Here is a 25832-nt window from a genome sequence, read left to right as displayed (position 1 = left end):
GGAAATCTACTTTGAAAATTTTCTAACGCCCCATATATGTGCGACGTTTACCAATATTACTCTTAACCACAAGCATTGCGGACCCTGACGGCAGAAACGAATGTTCTGAAACTTCATAGGAGCTCTACTGTGGCGCATTTCCGTCGCAGCCACAAGCATATTTTACACTTTAGGAAGCCGCCAGTTATTCAAGAATTATTGAATAAAGTTTTGCTCTCCTCAGGTGCTACATTTATACCATAAGCTGCACTGGAAACTCGCAGACAACAATTTGAAGGAAAAGCCATTTTGCAAATACAGTGGACAGATATGACAAATCGGTTCTTTCAGGGAAACACATTTCACTAAAACACGACATGCGGTACACGACAAGTAATAACAAGTCCTGTTATGTCTTACATGGTGATTTGCGACATTTAGCAAAACAGTCAACGAAGATAGCCGGGCACACCTGTGTCAGATTGCTTTGATTGCGCTCTACTGCAAGCTCCGCCGGTCAATTTCATACTTACGAAGTTAATGTTGTTGGAACATTTTTTGTCGGTGCCTGCTAGCCATATAAATATTCAGAATTACAAAATATATCAGTGACTAAGTTTGATAAGTAGTTGCATTTGAAGGTGTACTTCCACGCTTTTGGAGGATAACAGGTACGTTTGTGTTCTTGAAACAATACAATCTTGAAAACATCCGGTGCGTAGACAATTACGTTGTCAGTTATTAGGTTCAATGCTTTTTTTCTCTGGAAAAAATGTCGGATGTGTTGAAAGGTAGTCATTAGAAAAGACTGCGTCCAGCCTACGTGAGGTTCTTTATACGGGAATAGATATGTAGGGAAACAACTTTCCTAACGTTAAAAAAAACCGTGCTTTTTAAATTTACTGGTATAATCAAATACTGCCATACTGCTCGACTGCTCGACATAGATCAACAAGGTTATATCTAGAGACAGAACGTTACCCTGCACACAAATTTTGCTTTGTGTCGTTAAACACTTTCTAAAACAAACGCATGTACTTATGTAGCTATATAGAATAATTGTCTTTGCTAAAGTTGCAGAGTTGTTGAATGTTCTTTTTATATTTATCTCGGAGAGAAAATCGAACGGCTGTCTAAAGCTTGCGTATTCTATTTTTGCACCATAAAATGTGCGTATGTGTAAGTGTTCGATATATACATGGGGTACAACAGCAGGTTATATTATGTATATATATATATATATATATATATATATATATATATATATATATATATATATATATATATATATATATGTATATATATATATATGTGTGTATGTGTGGTGTGTTTGTGTATACACCTATATACTTAACTCTCACACAGGAAGAGATTACGAAGCACCTACATGCAATACGCAAATACATGGCAAAAACTATTAGTGAGCGCTGTCACGAGCTCTTCTTCTTCTTCATGGCAAGAATATGTCTCAGAAACGTGTGTTAGTGTCAGTGTGTCAGTGAAGGTATCCTCTACATCATCAATTCATCGTCGCCACAACACCAAGAATATGTTCAAAAGCACATAACAAGTTGACAGAGTGGTTCAACAATGCCACTGATATCTTTCACAGAGCACTGACCTTTGGAAACACGTAGCAGTTCACAAACACTACGGGATACATGTACAAAATATCTTCGCACTCCAGCAAGTTATTTCATGCACTCATGTGAAGCATCCTATCTACACGAAAAGAGAAACTTTTAAAATAAAAGAAATAGATTAATAGATTTGGGAGCACTGCAATTAAACTCAAGATTGCACATTCTAATTTACCCTGTCATTCAAGATTAATGAGCACTTTGTCATGTGGGGTGCCCACTATTATGTTGCCATAGGAGCATTCTGCATTCAAAAGCGCGCATAACATTTATGGCGTGAATACCAGACACAATTTTTTTTTGCCTTTTGGCATATCCTTTAGCAGGATTCGGGTTGCTGTCCCTGGTAAAACACAGATAGTCACACAGAAGCATGTGACTGAAATTATAACGCAAGTGGACCTTGCATTTTTTTTTGCTTCAAAATGACAAGTTATTGTAACAGCCACAGTAATGTGAAGCTTTAGGAAATCCACGTAAATCACTGCGTTAAACATGTTTTTAATATGGTTAATGATACACACACATCTTACAGTGAATAGACAACTATCTAAGAAACATCCAGTGCGTGATACCTGGGAGAATAAAATGACGGGAAGCGATTAACAAGCAGTTCTCTTAGTGATTTCCTGCATCTTGAGCAGCGTGCGCACAAGTAGCTGTCGTACACTGCACACAAGCGGCGTTATACTTCAACGCACAAAAGTAAAATGAGGATGAGCAGGAGTGGCTACTCGTGACAAATATGCACCCACAATTTGACGCATCCGACAGACAAGTCTGTGGACGACACACAGTTCTTGAGGCAACTTCTGAGCAATGTCATCGCTTGCAGAGCTGAAGCATTGGTGGCGTCCACATTGGGGGTCTGCAACTCGGAAGGATGACTTGGGAAGGGTGTTTCGAAGACACGGAAACTCAAGCAGATATTGCTGTGCCTGTCGGCCATTCTACCCGGTGACAGCTACAGATATCACGTCGCTGGCCCATCTACGATCATGTGCCAGTGCAACTATCTGGTGATTGTATAGAATGGTATATAAAAAAAAATTTTGCAGACTCCAGCTGCATGACATATACGGGGCTAAGCGTACCATATTCTATCAGCCTACATGCCCCTTATTCCTCTCTCTCTCTCTGTCTGTCTGCCTCTTCGCAGTAACTTCATTTCTGTACATGTGCCTGAGCGTTTTCTTTAAAATTGGGGTTTGAATGAGGGTGTGGGGGATCAGTGCGACGTGGTGCAGCAGGTGACACTCACGACACAATGCTTGTCGGTCGTACTTGGCGCCCACGGTGGGTGTTGGGTACACGAAGCGTTTGATGTCGCAGGAGAAGCAAACAATGAAGATAAATACATAGCTAAAAGTTCACTTACATGATTCTGCTCTCGTTAGGTGCGCTTTGCACCGTTTAGCTTATAATCACATTCCCTGTTTCATGAATGCTCTCCATACGGTTTCCAAGAAACAATGCGCAGCAAAGTAAATGACCTTCCTGATCCCTGCGCATTAACAAGAGCAACGTACGGATGTTAGGTCCTGTGTGAACACAGTCCTTAAAGCTCAAACTACCTGTGGTTCTGGAGCTGGGTCGGTAGCCAGACACTCGCGCGCACTCAAACACACGTTACACTTGTGTTGGAGAAACACGGAGCCTTGATTCCCGGTTCCTTGCGTCGCCCCAACTATTTCGTGTGGAAATGACTGAGTAGTTAATCCATTCTCGGTCGCTGTCCTGACTCTATTCAGTGGTGTATGCTGGAATGGCTTTTGTGGTGCCTGCAATTAACCTGCAGCCAACACAATCGGGCAAGAGCTCAAAATGAAACACAGGCCAACGGCCGCTGCTGTGCGTCTCTGAGAAGCTGGCGCAGCGGCTATTGTCAGACCACGCCCACGCCTTTTACACCAGCTGGTGACTGGTGTCGACCAGCGCGTTCTTGCTTGTGCTGCCCTTGCCAGCTGGCGCGACGAAAGTGCTGCGGTTGAGGCGCACGGAGCCACCTCCCACGACGCTCGAGTAGGTTCCTGCCACGGTGCGTTCGGTGCCGCCGCGGCTGTCTCGAGAGCCGCGGGCGGCGCCACAGCTGAGCATGCGCTTGAAGGCGCGCCGAAACTTGATGGACATGGCGTTGTACAGGATTGGGTTGATGGCGCTGTTGATGAATATCATGGTCTTGCAGAACATGAGGTACCACAGCTCCATGTAGCGTTTCTCGGCGAACGAGTTGTAAACCAAGAGCACCCGGTATGGCAGCCAGAGAGTCGCAAACACGGCCACCACCACGAACAGCATCTTTACCACCTGCGCGGTAGAGGAAAGAAAACACACGCAAATACGTCATCCGGGCGCTACAAAAAAAGAAGAAAGAATGTCATCAGGTTTAGAAAAGGGGCAAGACAGCACAGTGTCAGACTAAGGTTATTCACTAAGGTTATCGTCAGTTCAGTTGCTTTCCTGCACCAATTCAAGCTTAATATCTCATAACAATCGGGGATGCTACAATGATTTTCTTGCAATTATGCATTGATACCATGATATTCACACCTCTAATTTCTTGCGCCTGCACCATCAAATAAGGATAAGGAACACAGTAAGAAATTCAGTGTTCACAGCCCAAAGAAACGGCGTCAATGCAAAAGTTGTAGCTTTGGCTATCTATAAGTGAATTGTATATGAAGTCTGATACTCTTTGATCTTTACTGTATAAACTTGTCTACATGTACTTAGGGGAGCCCACGTCACATGCTCCCACATGTGCTACTGAACGGTACTCAATGAAGCGGAATGTTTATGGTCCGGCATAACAGCGTTTAGCGCGATATGCTACTGCTGCTGCGTAGAAACGACATGTGCTCGCCAACGGAAGGAAGCATAGACTATCGCCCTAAAGACCCCTAATGCGGCTTTAAAAAATTTCACCAGTCCTTCAGTAAGACCATTTGTGTCGCAACGGGGACGGAAATGCTCCCATTGCGACATTGGCCTTCTACCTGCAAGTATTATTTATTTATGAAAACTCTTCAAAGCTCAATAAAAAGACGGAAGGCAGAGGTACGACAGGTATTGTCAAGGTGAATGTGAATCCACTAGCCCACTTACCTACATTGCCGGAGTGTCATTTCGCTGAGAAGCTTACAAAATTAATGACCTACGTCTAGCATTGTTTGTGATTGACGTAGGACAATCTCAGACAACGTTATATGTGTTTCTTATAGCCAGCTGAATGAGGTATTAACCCATGTACTTCTTCTTCTTCTCCACGAGAGGTACGCGGACAGTGAACACATTTATACTGATGGTTCCACAAACATCCAGTGTTCGTGCGGTGCTGTGGTTGTCCCAGCAAAAGCTATTACCATCAGCTTTAGGACTGACCACCCTACAACATCGACATCTGCTGAACTAGCTGCTCTTCGCGCTGCACTTTGTTTCGTCAATCGGGAGCCACCTCGACAATAGCCAATCTTCAGCGACTCAAAGGCAGCCCTACAATCTGTACTATCAGCTCTGCTTCGCGGGCCATTCGAACAGCTCGTATTCGATATTAGATGCATACTCGATACATCACAGGAGAAAGGACACCACGTGACGTTTCAGTGGCTGCCAAGTCACTGCGGCGTCACTGGAAACGAAGACGCCGATAATGCCGCTCGGGCAGCTCTTGAAGACGCACAAGAAGAGGCCATACCGCTTTCACGATCCGACGCAGCTAGCAGACTTCGAGTGCTTACACAGGAGATCACGCTCTCTCTATGGTGCATACCAAACAGTCAGACCAACCAGAGCAACCGTCAATACTACCTGCCCTCTTTCATGCACCTCTATATGCCAACTGGACTCCGCCGAAGAGAGTCGACTCTGCTTTATCGCTTATGGCTAGGGGTGGCTTTCACGAAATCGTACTCATTTCGCATTGGAATGGCCGACAACGCTCTCTGCAATGCCTGTCTGCGAGGAGACGCTGGAACACATTCTGTGCGACTGTCCTGAATATAATGTTCAGCGACAGTCCCTGGCATCCGTTCTAGCGCACTTTGACACTCGACCATTGTCCCTCGATACGATTTTCACATGCCGCCGACAGAAGACATCGCAGGTGAAGGCGACGAAGGGACTACTTCGGTTTTTGAAAGAGACGGGATTGGACAAGCGGCTGTGTCAGTGATGTCACGTACCATGCCAGATTGATGGACTCTAACGGACGGTGTGTGTGTGCTGTGCTATGTGCTCTCTCTCTCTCTCTCTCTCTCGTTTCCCATCTTTCATCGCCCCCATCCCACTCCCCATGTGTAGGGTAGCAAACCGGTTAAGCTAAACTGGTTAACCTCCCTGTCTTTCCTACTCCACTTTTTCCTTCCTTCCTTCCTTGTATTTCTTGGTCAACATTGAAAATGGGTAACTAAAGGTTTTCAAGGAGAAAGAGCTCCTAAAGCACTTTTCAAGGAATACTTGCAGGTTGGCAGCTTCATTAAGTGGGACGCTTCCTTCCCCTTGTAATCGCCTCCACTGTTTTTTTTTATTGATATTTGCGAATGATGGGTCACGATCATGGACCCGTATTCACAAAAAACCGTCTTATGCTTAAACTGTTCGTAAGAGCATATTTTGACCAATTGTCACGTCGGACATATCATTAGCGAATGCGACCACCATGGCTTATGAACATAAAGCATTGTGAATTCGTCCCATAATTGCCAAGTTGACCTAGTTTGTCTCCGCTTTCTCAAAGCGCCTTCGTTATGATGCGCCCGCTTCGCTTCGAGAGAAGACTTGCAAGAGCAGGAAACAACTCTTTTATTAATATTAGTGTTTGGATTGAATCAAAGTCACAAGTTTCAATCCAGAACCTCACCCAAGACGTACAATTAAACGCTGTAACTTGAGCCAAACGTGCTTCCCAGTTGTTTCATGTTTTCCGCTGCGGGGAAGGTGCGGCCGCATTGTGTAGCTAGTGATTAGATGTTCGAGGAAGAGCTCGCGTACGGCTGACACAGGCTTAGTACTTCAGAAAAACAGAAATACAGTTTGATACATCTGAATTTGCTCCGTGTTTGTATTCTTGAATAGCGCGGCTTGAGTGTGTTCCAACGAATGCGGAACTGATACAGTGTTCATAGTACACCAATTGTAGCCCGGCAAGAAAGTGCAGCGATCAGCCGACCATTGGCGTTTAATCACAGTTGTCTCCAGTGACGGAAGAGAGAAATGCATAACACGATAATGCGCAGAAGCAACACATTGTCCTAAATGATAAAAGCAGGGTATCTTACATTATTTCTGAGCTGTGTTACAGGGTGCCACAAGTACTCCAGTATATTTTGTACGCCGAATGCAAGGTTTTATATGCCTTTATTTTAGCCTTTAAGCATTTGTGTACGTAAAACTGTGACTGGTTGAACAAGAACAAGATCAGACATCTGTTCTAAATAAAAAAAATCATTTTTTCAATTTTAAGCTAATTATTCAGTAAAACGTATCACATTAGGTCATCGGTTTGTGAACCACTCAGAACAGAAGTGATTTACGCACTTTCCACAGATTTAACCGCGTCAAGCAGAGGGAAACCATGTGGTATCGATAATAATCTCAAATAGAGCATCATCTATTCACAAGCCGCAAAGAAAGAAAAAAGGAGGAAAGAAAATAAATTTATCGACGACCTATTTCATATATTTGAGGTCCCTAGAGTCGCATCATATTGCGCCGAAAGCACAGTCTCTGAAGACATTCTGTGTCGTATATTGAAAACACAATATTACAGAATGTAAAAGAAGGTCCCAGGACACTTAAGCACTTCCTATGAGGTGTGAATGCGAAAGCATTAAAACTCACAAGAACGGCCCCAAATTATCGCGAAAAGGCTACCGTGCTATATTCATTACAAATGTCCTTTTAAAAAAAAATGGGCCACATAATTTAATCACAAATTATGAAATTTCTATTATCTGTAAATTTTTTTCACCCCTGCCACTAGGGCTCCCAAAAGATCGTTCGTGCTCTACCCAACTAGTCCTATTCATTCACGATATCAACACGAGCTTAGCCGTTAATGTACCTGTCGACGCACTCTTCTTAGATTTTGAAAAAGTTTTGGACAAAGTTGCTTACCAACACTTTCTACTGAAGCTCTCACATGTAAACCTTAACCCCCTTGCACTAAATTGGGTGCGTAACTTCCTGAATATTCGTCAACAGTTTGTCGGGGCTAATAACCATGCATCTCGTACACCGGCTGTCTCAGGCGTGCCCCAGGGCAAAGCTGGAAATTTCGGTGCAGATAGCATGATGGTCATAACACAGAGTGCACAGCTCTACTAGCTGGGAGACGCTGGTTTAGCACACTGGGTGAGACACTCGGCTTCTGAGCGCGGGATCGTAGCTTCGTAACTTCCTACCGCCAAATGTTTTTTCCTTTCGCATTTATTCTGTTTTTTAATACATTAATTTCTTGATAGCGATTGCCGAGGTGAAGTTGGAACATAGGCGAGAGCTCGCGCGGTCAAGGAACGCGCGAACAGGAGGCTTCAGAGAGCGACGGTGACGTGGCTTCGCGGCGATGCCCGCTCCCCTCACTCTGGCGCGCCAGCCCGGCACCAGGTCCGCTCTGCTTCGTCGAGGCGAGCACGTGACGTGGCGTTGCACCAAACGGGAGTTTAGGTGCCGTTCCGCAGCTACAGACGCCGGCTTTTTCGCTCAACGGGACATTTGATGCTTTCGCACCGAAACGTTGGCGGTAGTGAGTTTTGAACCTACGACCCTACGCTCAGAGGCCGTGTGTCTTACCCACTGGGCTAAACAAGCGCCTCCCAGATAGCGGGCCTGTGCACGCTACTTTATGACCTCGCGCTACTTGGACCAAGGTTTCTATTGCCAAGCCCGGCGTCACAAAAACACTGTCATTCTACCTTGCCCGACTGTCAGAGAAGCTGTGGCAGCCGGGCAAGTTAGCATGACGCCACGGATCGAAGCGCACCGGCCTTGTGATATCTAGTCAGCGTTGGCCAAGTGTCTCAACGCACTCGCTTGCCCTCTAGGAGTTCATAACTCGAAGGCCCACTCAGCGACGTTCAAATAGATATTAATACTTTTGCATTCGCAACTCATAAGAAGTGCTTACGTGTCCTCGGTTGTTTCTTTCTTTGTCACCTTCTTACAGAAAATCGACACTATGTATTGGGGTAAGAAAAGTTTGCTGTAAAGTATTGCTCTTGGGCATTCACATCAAATTATAATGAACAAATCTTAGTAATTTTTTAAATAATTGTTGGTCGCTTTGCCAAATGTTTGTGAAAATTTTTGAGGGTCTTAAAAGACCTTATGCCACTGAAGTTACCATTAAACAGCAGTATATATTAATAACAAACCTTTGTAGCTGCAACAGGTTAACTTGTGCAGCGTTACACACCAAACCAAATTTTAATAATTTTCTTGCAGAACTGTTTCCCGTAATTGACCAAACGTTAAAGACACTTCAGGTGCCCAGAAAAAATATACTGCGAAATGACTGTGAGCAAGGCAGTGAATTGCCATGATTGCTTTAAAAGAAAATCTGAGATGGTCGAGTCACACGGCTGCTACACATGGCGTGGAATGAACCATTTAAGAACCAAAACCTTTGCAAATGCTACCCCAAATGAAGTAGAGAAATGCGAGAATAGTGCCACTAAAGCATCGTAAGTCTTTTGCAAGCAGTAACATTGAAGAAAGTAAAAAGGTGCCACATGAAAATAGAATTGAACTGTTCCTCCAAATATTGGAAAATAAGAATTCAATAGAACATGTTTTTGTTGTTTTTTAGCGAGTGCGAGGGAGAGTTTGGTTAGTTTGAGTGCGAGACACACCAGAAACGCAGCTTTAATAGCCTTCATTCCCTGTTGTTGTGACGAAAGAGCAAAAGTTGGGTCAAAGAATGAATTGCAACTGTATACTGAAGTTGTTAACGCTACTCAGCTCGCGTAAGTTATACGTGACACCCTAATCTTGTAATCTGTCAAGAAAACTAAACGTCTTAAGCTCAACTCTATAGAGCGTCTGTTCTGTCCACATCATTTCCTCCCGCCCTTCTTCCGTGCATCGACACGACGTAAGCGCCACAATGTTGATTAGGTTTACGTATGTATGTATGTATGTATGTAATAATAATAATATTTGGGGTTTTACGTGCCAAAACCGCTTTCTGATTATGAGGCACGCCGTAGTGGAGGACTCCGCAAATTTTGACCACCTGGGGTTCTTTAACGTGCACCTAAATCTAAGCACACGGGTGTTTTCGCATTTCGCCCCCATCGAAATGCGGCCGCCGTGGCCGGGATTCGATCCCGCGACCTCGTGCTCAGCAGCCCAACACCATAGCCACTGAGCAACCACGGCGGGTCGTATGTATGTATGTATGTATGTATGTATGTATGTATGTATGTATGTATGTATGTATGTATGTATGTATGTATGTATGTATGTATGTATGTATGTATGTATGTATGTATGTATGTATGTATGTATGTATGTATGTATGTATGTATGTATGTATGTATGTATGTATGTATGTATGTATGTATGTATGTATGTATGTATGTATGTATGTATGTATGTATGTATGTATGTATGTATGTATGTATGTATGTATGTATGTATGTATGTATGTATGTATGTATGTATGTATGTATGTATGTATGTATGTATGTATGTATGTATGTATGTATGTATGTAGTATGTATGTATGTATGTATGTATGTATGTATGTATGTATGTATGTATGTATGTGGGATCGAATCCCGCCCACGGCGGCCGCATTTCGATGGGGGCGAAATGCGAAAACACCCTTGTGCTTAGATTTAGGTGCACGTTAAAGAACCCTAGGTGGTCGAAATTTTCGGAGTCCTCCACTACGCCGTGCCTCATAATCAGAAAGTGGTTTTGGCTCGTAAAACCCCATAATTTTTTATGTATGTATGTATGTATGTATGTATGTATGTATGTATGTATGTATGTATGTATGTATGTATGTATGTATGTATGTATGTATGTATGTATGTATGTATGTATGTATGTATGTATTTTGCACACATTGTCGCGGTGCGTGTCTTCTACCTAGAGTGTCTCCTCGAAGGAGAGTGGGTGCGATTGGATGCTAATATTGTTTCGGTGGGGTCTGAGTGTCTCTGCTAGAAAGCCAGAGATGGTCAAAGCAATTGCCGACCGTGGTGGCCGCATTTCCGGGGTGGCTACCGTGTAGCCACCGTGGTTGCTTAGTGGCTATGGTGTTGAGCTGCTTAGCACGAGGACGCGGGAAAAAATCCCGGCCATGGCATCCGCATTTCAATGGGGGCGAAACGCGAGAACAAACATGTACTTAGATTTAGGTGCACGTTAAAGAACCCCAGGCGGTCCAAAATATCCCGGAGTCCCTCACTACGGCGTGCTTCACAATCAGAACGTGGTTTTGGCATCTAAAACCCCATAATTAAGTTATTAGGCTACCGTGTGAGACATATACGCAGCGATGTTACAACGACCAAGACGATGCTTGACGCTTGTCGTGGGGAAAAATGGTCATCAAAGGCAAATGCGCACAGAAGTACAAAACATATAAACAAATAATAAACATTACCGTAAATCTGGGGCCGTACAACGCAAAACTATTCCAATATGTTTTTATTCCAATCTCCTGACGTAAAACTTGCGTAACCGTCGACGCAGGCATCGGGCGGTCACCCGCAGGGTTGTCTGAACAAACCAATTGGATTGGATTGGATTGGAGAAACATTATTTATGCCTGTAGTTGGGCGCTCCCGCGCCCCGACGAGAGCCTACGTCATCCTCGAAGGTGCCGTTACTCGGCGCGGGTCTCCGCTCGCCGTTGCCGGCTCGCTGGGTCCGTGCCTTTCGAGCGCCTCGAGGACCTGCTGGACGGCCCAGAGCTGATCGTCTAGGTCGTAGCTCTTCGCGGCTGCCTCGAGCCGCGGTGGGAGTGTTCTTGAGTTAGCGTCTTCTGGATATTTAATGCAGTCCCACAAGATGTGCGTGTAGTCTGCGGTCTCCCTCCGGCAGACTCTGCACATATCTGTCGGATATGTCTCGGGGTACATGCGATTCAACAGTTTCGGGCTCGGTAGCGATCCGGTCTGGAGCTGTCTCAGTACTACCGCCTCCGCTCGACTCAGTCTCGGGTGCGGGGGTGGAAGAGTCCTGCGAGCCAAGCGGTAGGCCTTCGTGATTTCATTGTAATCAAATGCTCCCCTCGTTCATAGGAGGCCACTTTTGTTTGCTTGAAAAAAGCGAATAACATTACCTGCACTGGGCGGCTTGTCTTATCTAATTGGCTCACAAGAGGCGAGGAGCATGCTGAAGTGGAGAGGGATTCGATGGGGCCGAGCCACTGCGCTGAATATCGATAACCGGATGAAGAGGGTGGTGCCGGAGTCTGTGATTGGTCCGCTTTCTCTTACTTAGCTTGCGGTGGCTCGTCGACAATCGCGGCGGCATGCAACGAAAGCTTAAGAATGACGATAAAACGGATCCTTAGCAAAGAAGACTTGGCAGAAGGAGGTCGCAAATGTGCCGAAAGTTCTTGAAAACGTTACACGGCCACGCAAAAAGTTTTATTACACTGAAATAAGCACATGCTCGCCGGCAGGGGCGAGTATCCATGCCGGAGCGATCGGCGGCAGCCATCATTTATTCCTTTCGGAACGGGGCAGCCTGCGGCTATTCGGAAGAAAATTCAGTTTTGTTCGGCATATTAATGCATCTTTAACGCGTACGTGTCACTTTGACGCGGTAAGCTTTTGCGGTTTTGTGACGTCGCGTGAGAGGCAGGTGAAGTGGGTGCAGCCCGAAAACTTTTGACCAATCAATAGCCGAGAGCTAATGGCAAAAGGGCGTCGAATCAGAAATAACTATTTTTGTTTTGTTCCGTCAAATTATGCATAATCAGTGTGTACACGTCATATCAGATGGGGAGTTATCGCGGTTTTCGTGACGTCGCGTGACAGAAAGGTGAAGTGGGGGTGGTCCAAAAATGTTTTTGACCAATCGCAGTGGGCTGTTTGCAGAATTGGAATAGAAAATTTTGGAATAGTTTTACGTTATAGCGCCCCTGGTGTTACAGTGGCACATACCAATTCTGGAGGATCTGCCTAGAACAGACACACAACAATTGTGGTACATATGAAAAGGCTAACTCAAAGAAAATCAAGTAAACAAAAATCCGAGGACACCTAAGCACTTAGAGTTGTGAATGCGAAAGCATTGATGTCCAATTGAACACCGCTGAACGGTCCTGCGAGTTATGAACTCCTCGCGGGCAAGCTAGCGCGTCGAGACGCTTGGCCAACGCCTCCTATAGATAGCACAAGGCCGCTGTACTTCGATCCGTGACGTCATACTACCTTGCCTGAGTGCCATAGCATCTAATGGGGACGCTCCAGAGAAAGCCCAGGGGATTTGGCGTCAGCGCATTCATCACGCCGGGCTTTGCAATGGAAATTTCGGTCCCAGTAGCATGATATCATAAAGCACAGTGCGCAAGATTGCTTTCCAGGAGGCGCTGGTTTAGGTCAGTTGGTAAGACGCTTGGCTTCTGAGCGTTGGGTCTTAGGTTCAAAACAAACTACCCTCAACATTTTTCCTTCCGAATTTATTCTGATGTTATTATACATTAATTTCTGTACAGCGATTGCCGAGCGAAGTTCGAACGCAGGTGAGAGATTGCGCGGTCAAGGAACGCGCGGATAGCAGAGGGTTGAGAGAGCGAGAGTGACGCGGGATCGCGGTGACGCCCTCTCTCCTCACCCAACACCTACCGCGCCAGAGCCGCACAGGTGTCCCCTTTCGCCCGCTCTACTCTGTCGAGGTGCACACGTGACCTGGCATCTCAGCCGAAGGGAACTTAGGTGACGTTTCTCTGCTAGAGACGCCGGCCTTTTCGTTGTATGGGCCATTTGATGTTTTCGCATAAAGAAAGAAGTATCGAATGTACTCGGCATTCCTTGAAATGATGAGTCTGCTTTGGAGATGCCTATGAGGCAAGAGTATATATACAGGTTTATTGTGGGATATTTCTTTAACGCAAAGGTGCTTTTAATGGCACTACAATGTCTGTCAGCATGCAAGGACTATAGCATACCTGCTCACTTCCTCGAATTTGTTGTAAAGTTTACAAATTTGGGTTGGTTCTACGGTTTTACGGATGTTGCGTCAAGCTTTACAAAAAGTAACGTGTTGAAAGACAAACTGATGTAAGATAGAAAAATAAAGCGTATTAAAAATTGTGATTGCTCGTGTGTCCGTTGTGCAAAAGATTGCTGCTTCTTGCGTGCTGTGTCATCGTTAATAAAGTGCATATGCATCAGGCGTACAGGGCAAACTTATCAAAAAGAATGCTTTCTATCTTCCCTCCCCCTCAGCCCCCCTCTCCTTGCGTGTCGTGCCTGTGAGGATTTTACGAATTTCAAGGTTCACTGGCAAGTATGCTTATAAAAGCCCATTTTCTGGTACTTACAGTCAGCGCTCAAGTAACCTTCGTAAATATATATCCACAATTATATTGAGGTACCGACCGAATAGGCATCCCACAGCAGCAGCCATGCCATAGCAAGCAGAGAACACCTCCCCCGCCCTCCTTCTACAAAGAGCGCTTCGCTTTTACAAACTCTTTCCTAAAACTTGAACATATAATATCGGCTCATAGGTGCATCGAAAGCACGCCGACCCCTTAATGCAATTGTGCATTATATTCAAGTGATTGTTTTGGCACTAAAACCCAATAATTTAATTTAATTTTATATTAATTCTACAGATTCGAAGATTTCCTCGATTTCCATTGTTTTAACTATTCCATATGTGCCACTGGATATGCGTCCATTCTTGGCTAATGCTCGAGAATCGCTATGTACCACTGTGATACAAGAAGTTAGAATCCTTAAATGTAGCTAGACAGGAGTCGTCGTATCTCTCTGTGCCCATACTTGCCATCACGAGTCATCACTGAACAAGTAGTGCTCATTGCATCCGTCCCCGTTGCTGGCTGCATTGACCTCTGACACTGTGTATCAGCCTGATTTGGTGTTTGTACTTCGGCATAGCTTGTGATTGTAGTTGTGAATAAGCATAAAAAAAGCATTAGATTAATGTTGTATCCATTTTGTGGATAAACATTAACATTTCATGATACTACACGCTGCGTAGGATGAAAGTAAACGTATCTGTAGGAATCACCATCAGTTTTATCGGATTTTATACTCCCCCCATACGCGTAGTACATTGTTTATCCACTCTTGAACTTTCTACGTGATACTGGTTTAGACGATCGCCTATAGAACCTGTGAGACGTGCCGACAGTGCGAAATGTGTTTGCGCGATAACTTTTTGCGTGGACAAGATTACTCTTGCGTGTATTGTGCCTGCAGCGCGCATCCGCCTATTGGACAACGTGTGTATAGCAGGTCATTGTACCATAACATAATCACCTGCCACCTGCCTTTACCTGTATTTCCCACTTCCCCTTAACCCAGTGAGAAGTAGCAGGCTAGAGACACGCTCTGCAGGCCGACCTCTCCAGCTTTCTATATATTAAAATCTACTCCTCCTTTTCCGGGGACCGTTTCTGAAAGGCTAAAAACAGGTAAGGTTATCACTCGCTGCATAACGCACCTTAATGTATCGGAACTTTCTCGAATGTTGTCGCCAATTCTACAGCATGATTATTTTTCTTTTATGTATTTTTAAAGACAGCCTGCTGCAGATGACATAATCCTAGTCCTTCAGCTTGATTATTCAGAGAGGCGGACATTACTCGCACGAGAAATTGAAACACATATTCAACTAATTAACAAAAATTCACCAATTATCTTTGGAATTATTTTACGGCACATAATGCAATTGATGAATTGCAGCCGGTGAGTTTGCAAGGCGTATCTACTTGGAATGAATTTCCAGAATGACGCCAGGTGGGAGATATGCACCTTCAAACTCGCTGTAAAAATGCACTGTTGTTGTTAACCTTACTTTTTTAACCAAACGCTCTTTTATTCATTGAAGCATAAAAGTAACTGGAACGCCCATGTATTTCGTTCCACACTTAGGGAAATAATATCTCGAAACGGGTGTCACCTTCACGTACAACGTAGGGTCCTTTATATGAAAACTTACGTAGTGGTCATTACATTATGGCTATGGCCCTACCACTCCGTAACTCACGCTGACTAGGGCGGAAGGTCCTCATGACACATCGGACGAAGTTCAGGAAAAAACGGTTAGAGCCAATCGAAGGCAAAGGATATGAGCAGAGGTTAGCCTCGCTAACATATGACCTAGAAGCGACCAGTCGAGAGATCACAGCCACCGTATCCAACTTCTATGTTGACCCGTATCTGTTACACTTATGCCACACTCGCTGAGGACTTAAGAAGCGTTGGAAGCACCAGCGTTTCAATCGTAAGTTCCGACGCCGCATGAAACAAATCACGCAAGAGGCGTAGAATTACGCTGAAGCATTAACTGGTTGCAACTGGCGCGGTTTTTGCGACCGCCTGTCAGGCACCCGAGTGCCGCTAATACGTGGTTTATTCTCAGGGCTTTCGTTGATCCTCCGGCGAGTAAGACGCATGCACATCATAGCTTGCGCATTGTCACCCACGCTTACCGCGAAGACCTCAATCATCTCTTCGGAGAGCTCGAGGCGAGACAGGTCCTAATACCGACGGATGTGCGGATCCTCATACCGATGATCCGCGCAACCCGCTTCGAATCGAATATCACGGTAGACGAGGTTAGGGTGGTCCTACAGGACCTCCACCGCAATACGGTCCCGGGAGCAGAGAGCGCGATTCGCCACCCTGCGCAACTTCAGCGATTCAGACATCGTTTACTTGACTAATATATTGAACGAACATTGACGTCAGGGGACGCTACCACAAGCGTGGCGCCATGCCGACATTTCCCTAATTCCGAAGCCAGGGGAAAATATCTCAATAAAGAACCTACGCCCAATATTTTTAACATCGTGCATCGCAAAACTGATAGAGTCTGTCCTCCTCCACCACCTGCAACCGTTCCTCCAACGTAAGTCGTTCTTTGCGGTCACGGAATTCGGCTTTGGCGCTCATTTATCGACGTAGGACCTGCAACTTCAGCTAAAGGAGGAGGTTCTTCGCCCTCCATCTCAGAGCCGAACGAGTCCAGTCCTCGCCCTAGGCCTGAAAAGCACGTTCGACAACGCCGAGCATAACTTCATCCTTATAGCAATATTGCCTCGTCGCGTTGCGCGCCATGGGTTTAAAACTGCGTCCGTACCCGCCGTGGTTCTTTAGTGGCTATGGTGTTGGGCTGCTGAACACGAGGTCGCGGATCGAATCCCGGCCACGGCACCCGCTTTTCGATAGGGGCGAAATGCGAAAGCACCCGTGTACTTAGATTTAGGTGCACGTTAAAGAGCCTCAGGTGGCCTAAATTTCCGGAGATCCCCACTACGGCGTGGCTCATAAGCAGAAAGATGTTTTCGCATGTGCAACCCCATAATATATATATATATATATATATATATATATATATATATATATATAACTCCGTCCATGCCTTTCTACGCGACCGCCCACCTCCATTGGGGTGACCCCCCACCACACGTATATTATCCGCTTAATGGGTCGCGCTACCCCTGATGGTTCGGTACTCTAGCTCCCCAACCCTTTTTAACATCGCTCTATCAGGAATACCGCGAGAACTAAAGATATACCTGGTCTTCGTCATACTCTGGTTCGTATGCTTTCTCAATGCTCTCTAGGTTGAGAGATACTCTGATGGTTGCTGGGGTTGCGGTGCTCGAGCCACGGCGTGTCACGTTAAAGCAGAGAGCACAACGGCCCCTATCCCACCCTTTCCCTCCTTCCTATGACCAATCCGACACCGAGAGCGATGGGATGACGTCCTTTATGATGGACCCCCGAGGTTCGCCGGCCCATGATTCGGAAAGCCCTTGAAATCATCGAAGTCGTCATTGGGGTCCTGGACTATCGGCACCACCCGGAATATTCTTTTGTAATAATAACCGTATTGCAAAAACCAGCGTCTCCCAGTGCCTTCCAGTGTGAAGCCAGTGCGTTTTTTCACACTAGATCGCACTGGGGACGCTGGTGCTCGCTGGCGCTCGCTGGGACTCACTAGGACACCAGTGAAAACGCCGGTTAAGAGCTGGGTCAGAATAGATGAGACACTGGTTCCACTGCCGTAACGCTGGGCCGCATTGGTTTGTGCTGTACAGGCGCTGATTCTCGCTGCAGTTCGCTGGTTCGCACTGGAAACTGCGCTGGTTCCAGTACGCGAGGGCGAGCGCTGCATAATATTAAATGCTTTATACAATTTCATCGCTTGATACTAGCCTCTTGTTCTAATTAACGCTATATCCTGGGGTCATAAAACTATTTCGTGTCGCAGCTTGGAATAAAGCGCACCTTTATTCTGCCCTGTTAATGCATGCACATTTGGCACTGAAGATCACTTTCGTTTTTTGCATTTTCCCTTTTGACTCGGCAGATAGCTAAATTCTTGAACGAAACCATGAAAACGCAGAGGGCGCCGCGTTTTTTGTAGTTTGCACGCAACATATGACTGAGAGTTGTCGCCGTTATCGCAGTGTTGTGGAGTGGACATGAAATCCAGAAGTCGTACAGACGCGCTCGAAAGGACCCCGAGTTCGAAGCCTACCGCTGATTGATATTACCGCACTGATAACAAAGCTGAGGCGATTCGTGCACTTCCACTCTCCCTATTGTACTAAAAAAAGGTTCTGAGGCTTAAATACACACATTTTAGCTTTCGCCAACTACCCGCGACGAGATCGGTCCCCACCGAAAGTTATAGGCCTAGCGTATCCGCCGAGTCCTTCTGTACGCTATCGGCGCGTCTGGGCTCAGGAATGAACAAGTCTAACAAGGATAAATCACTCTATATTTCAACTTTAGCATCCATGTTCTTAAATAAACCGTTTTGCCTTGTCTACAGTGCCAGCACAAGAAGCAATGAGCGCCGATGTGACACGTCATGAACACAGGTATATATGCTGTTGTCGAAGGCTGCCAGCACTAGCCTGCGCTTCCCTGACGAAGATATATGACTAGACAGACGTGTCGATTGAAACGCACATCTGAACTAAGAAAGCGTTGCATATACCTTGCGTGAAGAACAAAAAACGGCTATCTAAATCGGCAGTGACAACCCATACAGCGTCCCGGGTCGGCGGTTCATTTAGGACTTTTTTCGAAGTTCAAATACCTGTACCGCAAGTGAAAATCGATTTTCTGGCACTTCGAAGCTTACTACTGAATAAGGACAGTTACTTTTTTTTTCGTGGTACAGGCGTGAGCTTTAGTTGCTGGGCGATAGCGCATGTACCATGCTTGTCCGAGACATATCTCTGTGAAACTAAAACTGCTTCTCGATCTTGAGACAGCAAATTATCCATCCATGTCCATCTCCTGGCTTTGCGTAGCGATAAAGTACCGGGCTCGGGATCTGTAGGTCCGACCATCAAATCCTGGTCGAAGCATTTTTATTTGTACTTTCTTTATTTATATTGCACTGAAACGCTCTCTGTTGCTTTCTGTATTCAAAAAAATAGATACGGCGGCCAGGCACCGCGTATTTAACGCGCTAGAGCTGTTTTTCGCACCAGTACCCAACGCCTCTCAGTACGTCGCGCCTGCCCAGCGCAAGAGCATCAAGCGCGCGACACTGGGCCAATAATCCGGCGTGGCACTGGACACTGGGTACTGGGTACTGCGTTTTGCAATAGGGGGGAAATATGTTCCTATGAACATCGAGTCGGCCTCGGCGGGACAAGCGAGTTCTTGGCGACGCTTTCGATGTTCTCTCATCCGTTCACTCGCAGTAGCACCAAGCACTTCGGTCTTCGTAACACCAGCAAGCCGATATCAGGTACTTCACTCGGGGAGTTTATCGGGGCCTCACCTTTTTCGGCCTATTAAATAGATGTCGACGCTGTATCAGCTACGCTTAAATAGGAGCACAGCAGTTGGAAAAGGCGGACGTGAGTTGGACGACGCACTAGGAAGGAGATGCACGGTGAGATAAGACTTCCGATCCGGCCTACAATTGGTCGCATACAAACAGCCGCATCCGTCAAGTTTCCCACAGATACAAGTAGGTTTCAGCAAAGTCCACAACTCTGTGCAGCCATCTTCGATACGTGTCGCAAGTCGTATCGGATACCGCTTTAGATGATGTCACTCTTACTCTATTTGTCGTTGACGTCATCACCGCCAAGTGCGAACATCACCGCGTAGCCTTCCCCAACAGCCTAGCTTATTCACTGTCGTATTGTGTGCGATATCATCGTCACCACGCGCAAACACTACCGAGCGCAACGGACTTACCGCATCACGCAGACGGCGACCCGGTTTCTTACACCATATCTGAGGATAGCTTTTGATGAAAAGCAAGGGAATTTGCGTAGTTCACTACCGCGCGATTCACCTTTGATATTTGACTTGTACAGGCGATCGCCATAAAGGAACTTTTAAGATTAAAATGCGCTTCTAAGGGTCAATTTAGCCCCTCCACAGCACCCGTGATCGGCGCACTTGATCTCGCCGAAGTTCGCGCTTTGGGTCTCCTCTAAGGGTTCCTATACTCCATCTCACAAGCTGGTTGCAGCACTGTGGAAGCTACACGAATTCAAAGCCAATAGGAAGGCCGAATGCCCCTCGAGATATGATCATCCGCGCCGCGTCGTCGGCCCTGTGTCTCCTGTTGCGTGATCCTTGGTAAGTGGATTGACGCAAAAAATGTTTTGGCGCGGTTACCAGAAGCTGTGTTTACATGCATGCAACAGCAGGGCTTCCCTTTGCCTGTACGTTTTGCCTGCAGTTACCTTGCAGCTTACTTAGCAACTGGTACTGTCGAATGGCCTTACAAATATTCACCTGTGCCACAGCGTCTGCTTCGCGTCTACTTGGCGTTTGCTCGCTACGGTCATTACGTAGAATGCTAGAGTGGGGTAGTAAATTAATTATTCAGTGCACAATTAGGATTTTACAGCATTCCACATCGTCCATGCACCGATGCTAATGCTGTGGCGACATCTGCTAACTAGAAATCAAATCAGTTATACAGCGCGGATTCGTGTCTGTAGTCCTAGGAGCATGAAAACAAACAGCCGATCTCAATAATTACGATAAAACATACCTCATGATTTGACCTCAGCTGGAGATGAGACTTGCCGATGACGGATTTTGCCGGTTGTTGTTTGCTGACAAGGCGCAGAGCCAGTAACAAGCGCCCCCTCAAATCTAAGCGGGTGGTCGGCGCTGTATGGGCGCATTCATGTTGCAACGGATATGGTGGCTATTACGGTTACCGGTGGTAACTGCCGCAGTAATTCTCAGTATACGACGTGCATGCGCAAAGGTCCTAACACTGCCACGTATTGCTGTACTGTATCATTTAGCGAGCAAAAATAAAACTCTCTAATGCAGCAAATAATCTGCCAGTTACGCCCGGACCTATATATCGCTGCGCAAGGATATAGCCTGTGTACGCTTCGTACCTTCGGCAGTTCTGCAACCATCTTGTGAGATGTGCGGCAGAACGCTATAACTACTGAGTGTACTTTGCACTTTGGACACAACGGTGAATTTACTTGTCTGATCTTATCTGTAAAGTGTCAGATGTAAACCACCCGAGCTGCCCACTATGTCAGCAATAACGGTGTTGACAACCGATGCAGCTACAGCTATAGCGCCCGAACTTACACTGAAACAGTGGAGTTCGGCAGGATTTAGCGATATTCGTCCCCATAACTCGGATACGCGTATACGTACAGCGCCGTCTTCGTCGTAGGATGTCGCGAGCTGATGAAATACTCCTTTATCGCCTGTTGCTCGGTGTGGTATTCGCCCTTTCCTATTCATTAATCGGCACTATGACCCACGTCCTTCTATGCGGCCACTGCGGCTTCAAAGCGCTATTCAGTATCTCTTTTCGAGTGCCCTCGCTACTCGTGAGCCTAGAAAAGAACTCTCGAGCGTGATACACAGACTGCACAATCAATCATCCCTTGACGGAGGAGGTAATCCTCGGACACGAGCCATCAGCACAGAATGCCTTGAATGCGTTGTTCCACTTCTTGTCGACTTGCGGACTGAGTGACAGGCTTCACTAGTTGCGTGCTACACCGCGCTGTTGTGAGGTCCTACCCCCTTAGTTTATTTGTTTTATCTCCCTTCTTCTTCTATCACCTATATTGTCCGATATCCCTCTACTGCAGCAAAGGATTCACTCTAATCTTGGTAAACTATATAAGATAACCTCTAAACATCAGTAACGAATAAAATAACAGCTACATCGTGTGTCCTTTTAATGTTTTCATTACAATGATCATGCTAAGGGCTATAATGACAAAACTGAGTGCGACAGCAGCTGTTTATTGGTTACTTTGATCTGCTGCTGGCATGTATCCTCTATACTGTAACCTATAGAATTTTAGGTAACCTTTAACCAAGACTCCATGGAGACCTCAAAGAGGAAGTGGAAATTTGCAATTTACACACTAGCAAAGCGCAAAATAAGTTGCCTGCGTGCGCACATGATTGAGCCGCATGATAAGCACGTGTACGGCTGCTCAGTCACAAATTTTTCCTGAAGTCAAATTATTCATTGATCCTGCAGAGTCGCATATCGCAAGTAGCCCGCGAGAAAATAATATCCTGCAAGAATAATTACGATTCTTGCCTGAAGTACAATCATCGACTGAATGAATATTATACAATTAGTGCTCTTCACAGTCCCTACAAGTGTCGTGCAGAAAGCTACCTCGTTGTTCTACCGCATCATATTCGATTGCATGCGATTTGTTTACATCTAACATTTTAATTTATTAGATAAACCGACATATGCCACCACAAGCATGTTGTTGATGTTTGTTTTCATTCACACATTCACGGTTTAGGGACCGCTTTTGACTTATATACGTCTAGTTTATTTCGTGACAAAATAATGCTCCACTGGTACTTCTGGCTTGTTCATGAGGCGAGAAACAAAAGCACCATTACTATATTGGTTTATATGGTAGGAACCTGGAAGGCCCCGTTCCCATGTTTACTAAGTTCCAATTTGGTTGGGTGTATTCGTGGAACAAGCTAAGATCGCACACTGATGTGCCAACGTTTTCCTCATATTAAAACAAGTCGGCGCAATGCGTTGTTCCCTAAAAGGCGCACAAAGAACTTAATCATTGTTGCCCAAACGGAGCATGCACTGATTGAGCATTTTTAGCAAACAATCTCTGCAGCCGACGTGTGAAATCGGAGCAAGCAAAATGCAATCATTAACCAGTTTGGCACGTTTATCCCATTATTATTTGAGTACTCCCCAACGGTACAAGTAAACGTCTGCAACATGCCTTTTTTCGCTATATCGCACAACACGGTTGGTCCAACGCCCCAGTCCATGCCAGCGCGGAAACCCAGCACGGGAAAGCTGCACAGATCCGTTCCACTGCCGCGGAGCCATGTAGGCAGGTAAATATTGCAATTTTCTGAAGTTCTACCAACGTGATGGCAATAAAGAATGACTGTTTGAGGTGGCAACATTGCTTCCAAGAGCACACTCTGTCCACAAATTTGTGTTTTTGTTTTACTCTCGACGAACCTGTTTCTGTTTGAATATGTGCTACATGTCCTAATCGCACTTCAGTGCGGAAGCAGCGGCCATGTTTTTATGTCAGCTCTCCGCGTCTCTTTATATAGTTGCAGCTTTACATGATGGGATGGAGTTGCAAAGAGGGCATCATGAGAGGTGCCAAGGCGGTTAAGGAAAAACTGCTGGAGCGGAAGTCGCCTATACCGGCCTATGGGCTCGGGTGAAGCCGGCGGCGGCCATCTTGCGGCGGTCAAGAATCAGCCTGCCAAGAGCTTCGCAGCGCTGTTCGCAGACTTTTGCCGCGATTTTTAATTGCTTAACGGATTTTGAAGTTCTCATGCAACACTGTGTGCTATGAGGCGAGCCATATTGGAGGTCTCCGGATCGCAGATATGTGAGTACTGGGGCATTTTTTCCCATTTTATTGGTATGAATATGCAGCTGTCGCAAAGTAGAAAAACTCGCACAATGATTAGCGTTTGTGCACCTTCTTTAACGCAGTGTACAAATTGACCAATCATGAAAGCTGTCAGAACAAAAAGCAATTAAGAACTGAAACTGTAGCATCAGAAATAACAGTACATGCAACAAACATAAATATTCGTTATTATCTTCATGATCATCATGTGTTGCCGGTGCTTTAGCATCCTCATTGCATGGAGGGTCGGAACTTTGGTGGCAGCCATTTCCTTTTAGCCTGAAAAAATATAAAATGTCCTTTATTTTAGAGCAAGGCCCATTCCAATTTGCAACCTTACTTAAATAAGATAACGCTAACATATCAACTTCGTGGACACCTGAGCACCTGAGCGCGCTGGCACATTTTGGGATCCGTACGGCACCGCGCACGGCAAGATACGACGACCCGAACACAAACCGCGGCGACTGGCGTGCTTTTGCCCTCGCAAAATGGCGACGTGGCGGCTTCACTTGACGGGCGCTCCCTCCACTCCGGCGGTTTACTTTAACCTGCTTGAGCGGTGCATGTGTGTATCTGTTTTCTGGCTGGTTTCGCACCAATTTTGTGCCATTCGTATTACCCGTCGCGTCCGATCATGGCAGTGACGAACCGGGACTTGGTTGGAATACCGTGAGGCCGCTGCGAGGATTCATTTTGCGACTGTGAGCGCTACACAGTCATTAGTGCGGCAAACATTTGATGCGATTACTGCAACCATTTCCCCAGATCGCATACAAGAATAGACGAAATTTTTAAGTGTTTCTGCATTGTGCTGGTTTGTCTGTCTTGAGTATATATGGGCTTTTGTTTTTTGTTTGTTCTTTCTGCGATGCTCCCCATCGCTTGACTGTGCAAACGCTTCTCAGCTCGTATTCGTGCGTGAGTGCAATATACTATGTGCGCTTTAATGAGAAAATGGTCAATGTCCTGCAAGGACGGCTTACTCGGGCTTCTTTGCAGGCAGGGGAGGTTGAGAATCACTCTTCTTATAAGTCTTTGTAGCAACGAGATCTTTATATTACCCTAACACACACTGAAAATAGATTCGACTATACCGCTACTGCTTTCGCTAAGCGATGTTAGCTACGCTGCAGTTTGTATTTACTAGGGAAGAGGGAAGTGTAAAAAAAGAAGAGAAAGCAAAGGGGTGAGAAGCGATTCGCGCAGAAACGCGTCGGTGTTCCTGCCACGCTTAAAAAAGGTGAACTACTTGCTTCTACTCTCGCGCGGCGTGCACGCGGTGCTGCCGATAGCTGCCTGTGGCGTTCGCTTGTATTGCTCAAACATACTTCGGCTACTTCCCCAGCATATCTGTCCGTAACTTAACGCCTTTCCCATACAAATACATAAGGCTCCATAGCAAATACAAAGGACACAAATAGTGGTATATGGTTAATAACGACTCCAGCTTCGTGCAATTCGTCACCTTGCTGAGCTAAGATACAGGCGTACAAAGTCTGTACATGACTTGATGTTGGCCAGAAGAACTCAAAAGAAAATACAGCGTCGCATGGACAAACTTGCATCGCAACGATGGATATCACCCCGCGAGTCTTTGGATCCACGAAAACCTTTGCCTCACATATAGGACTTGAAATTTCATGCGGAAAGTGCGCAATGGTGGCATTCACGAGGAAGCCAATGTCTGGTTACGGCGTATCTATTAACTGACAACTTATACCATACAGCAGAAGTCACAGATTCTTGGGAGTCGTAATTGACAGAGACCTGTCTTGGACTCCGCACGTCAATTACGTGAAAAAGCGGCTGACTGCTATCTGTCACCTGTTCAGGTTCCTTGCAGGAAAAAGTTGGGGAGTATCTGTACACGCTATGTTACAGCTGTACATGGCGTTATTCGTTGGATTCCTGCGATACAGCCTGCCTGCAATATCCAACACCTGCAAGTCTAACCTGCGTACGATACAGAGTATTCAAGCCCAAGCCCTTAAGATATGTCTTGGCTTACCACGCAGTGCATCAACGGCTGAAACCATTGCCCTTGCGCAGGATTACCCAATCACGACGCACATTACCGTTGAGACAATGCGTATGCATCTCAGGCATTATGCTAGGAGCCCTTCCCACCACTTGGC

General features: G+C 45.8%; 1 protein-coding gene across 1 annotated transcript in view; it reads right to left on the bottom strand.

Annotated features, from left to right (window-relative positions):
* Positions 1–1298: 1298 nt before the first annotated feature.
* LOC142588601 (thyrotropin-releasing hormone receptor-like) overlaps positions 1299–25832 on the bottom strand; it is a 498412-nt gene continuing 473878 nt past the window's right edge. The window contains exon 2 of the mRNA XM_075700438.1: positions 1299–3926. Within this exon, the coding sequence (XP_075556553.1) occupies positions 3525–3926 (402 nt within the window). The 3' untranslated portion in view covers positions 1299–3524. The remainder of the gene's footprint in view (positions 3927–25832) is intronic.

This window comes from Dermacentor variabilis, chromosome 1 (genome assembly GCF_050947875.1).
Source record: "Dermacentor variabilis isolate Ectoservices chromosome 1, ASM5094787v1, whole genome shotgun sequence".
Taxonomy (NCBI): domain Eukaryota; kingdom Metazoa; phylum Arthropoda; class Arachnida; order Ixodida; family Ixodidae; genus Dermacentor; species Dermacentor variabilis.
This window is presented reverse-complemented; position numbering and strand designations above follow the sequence as displayed.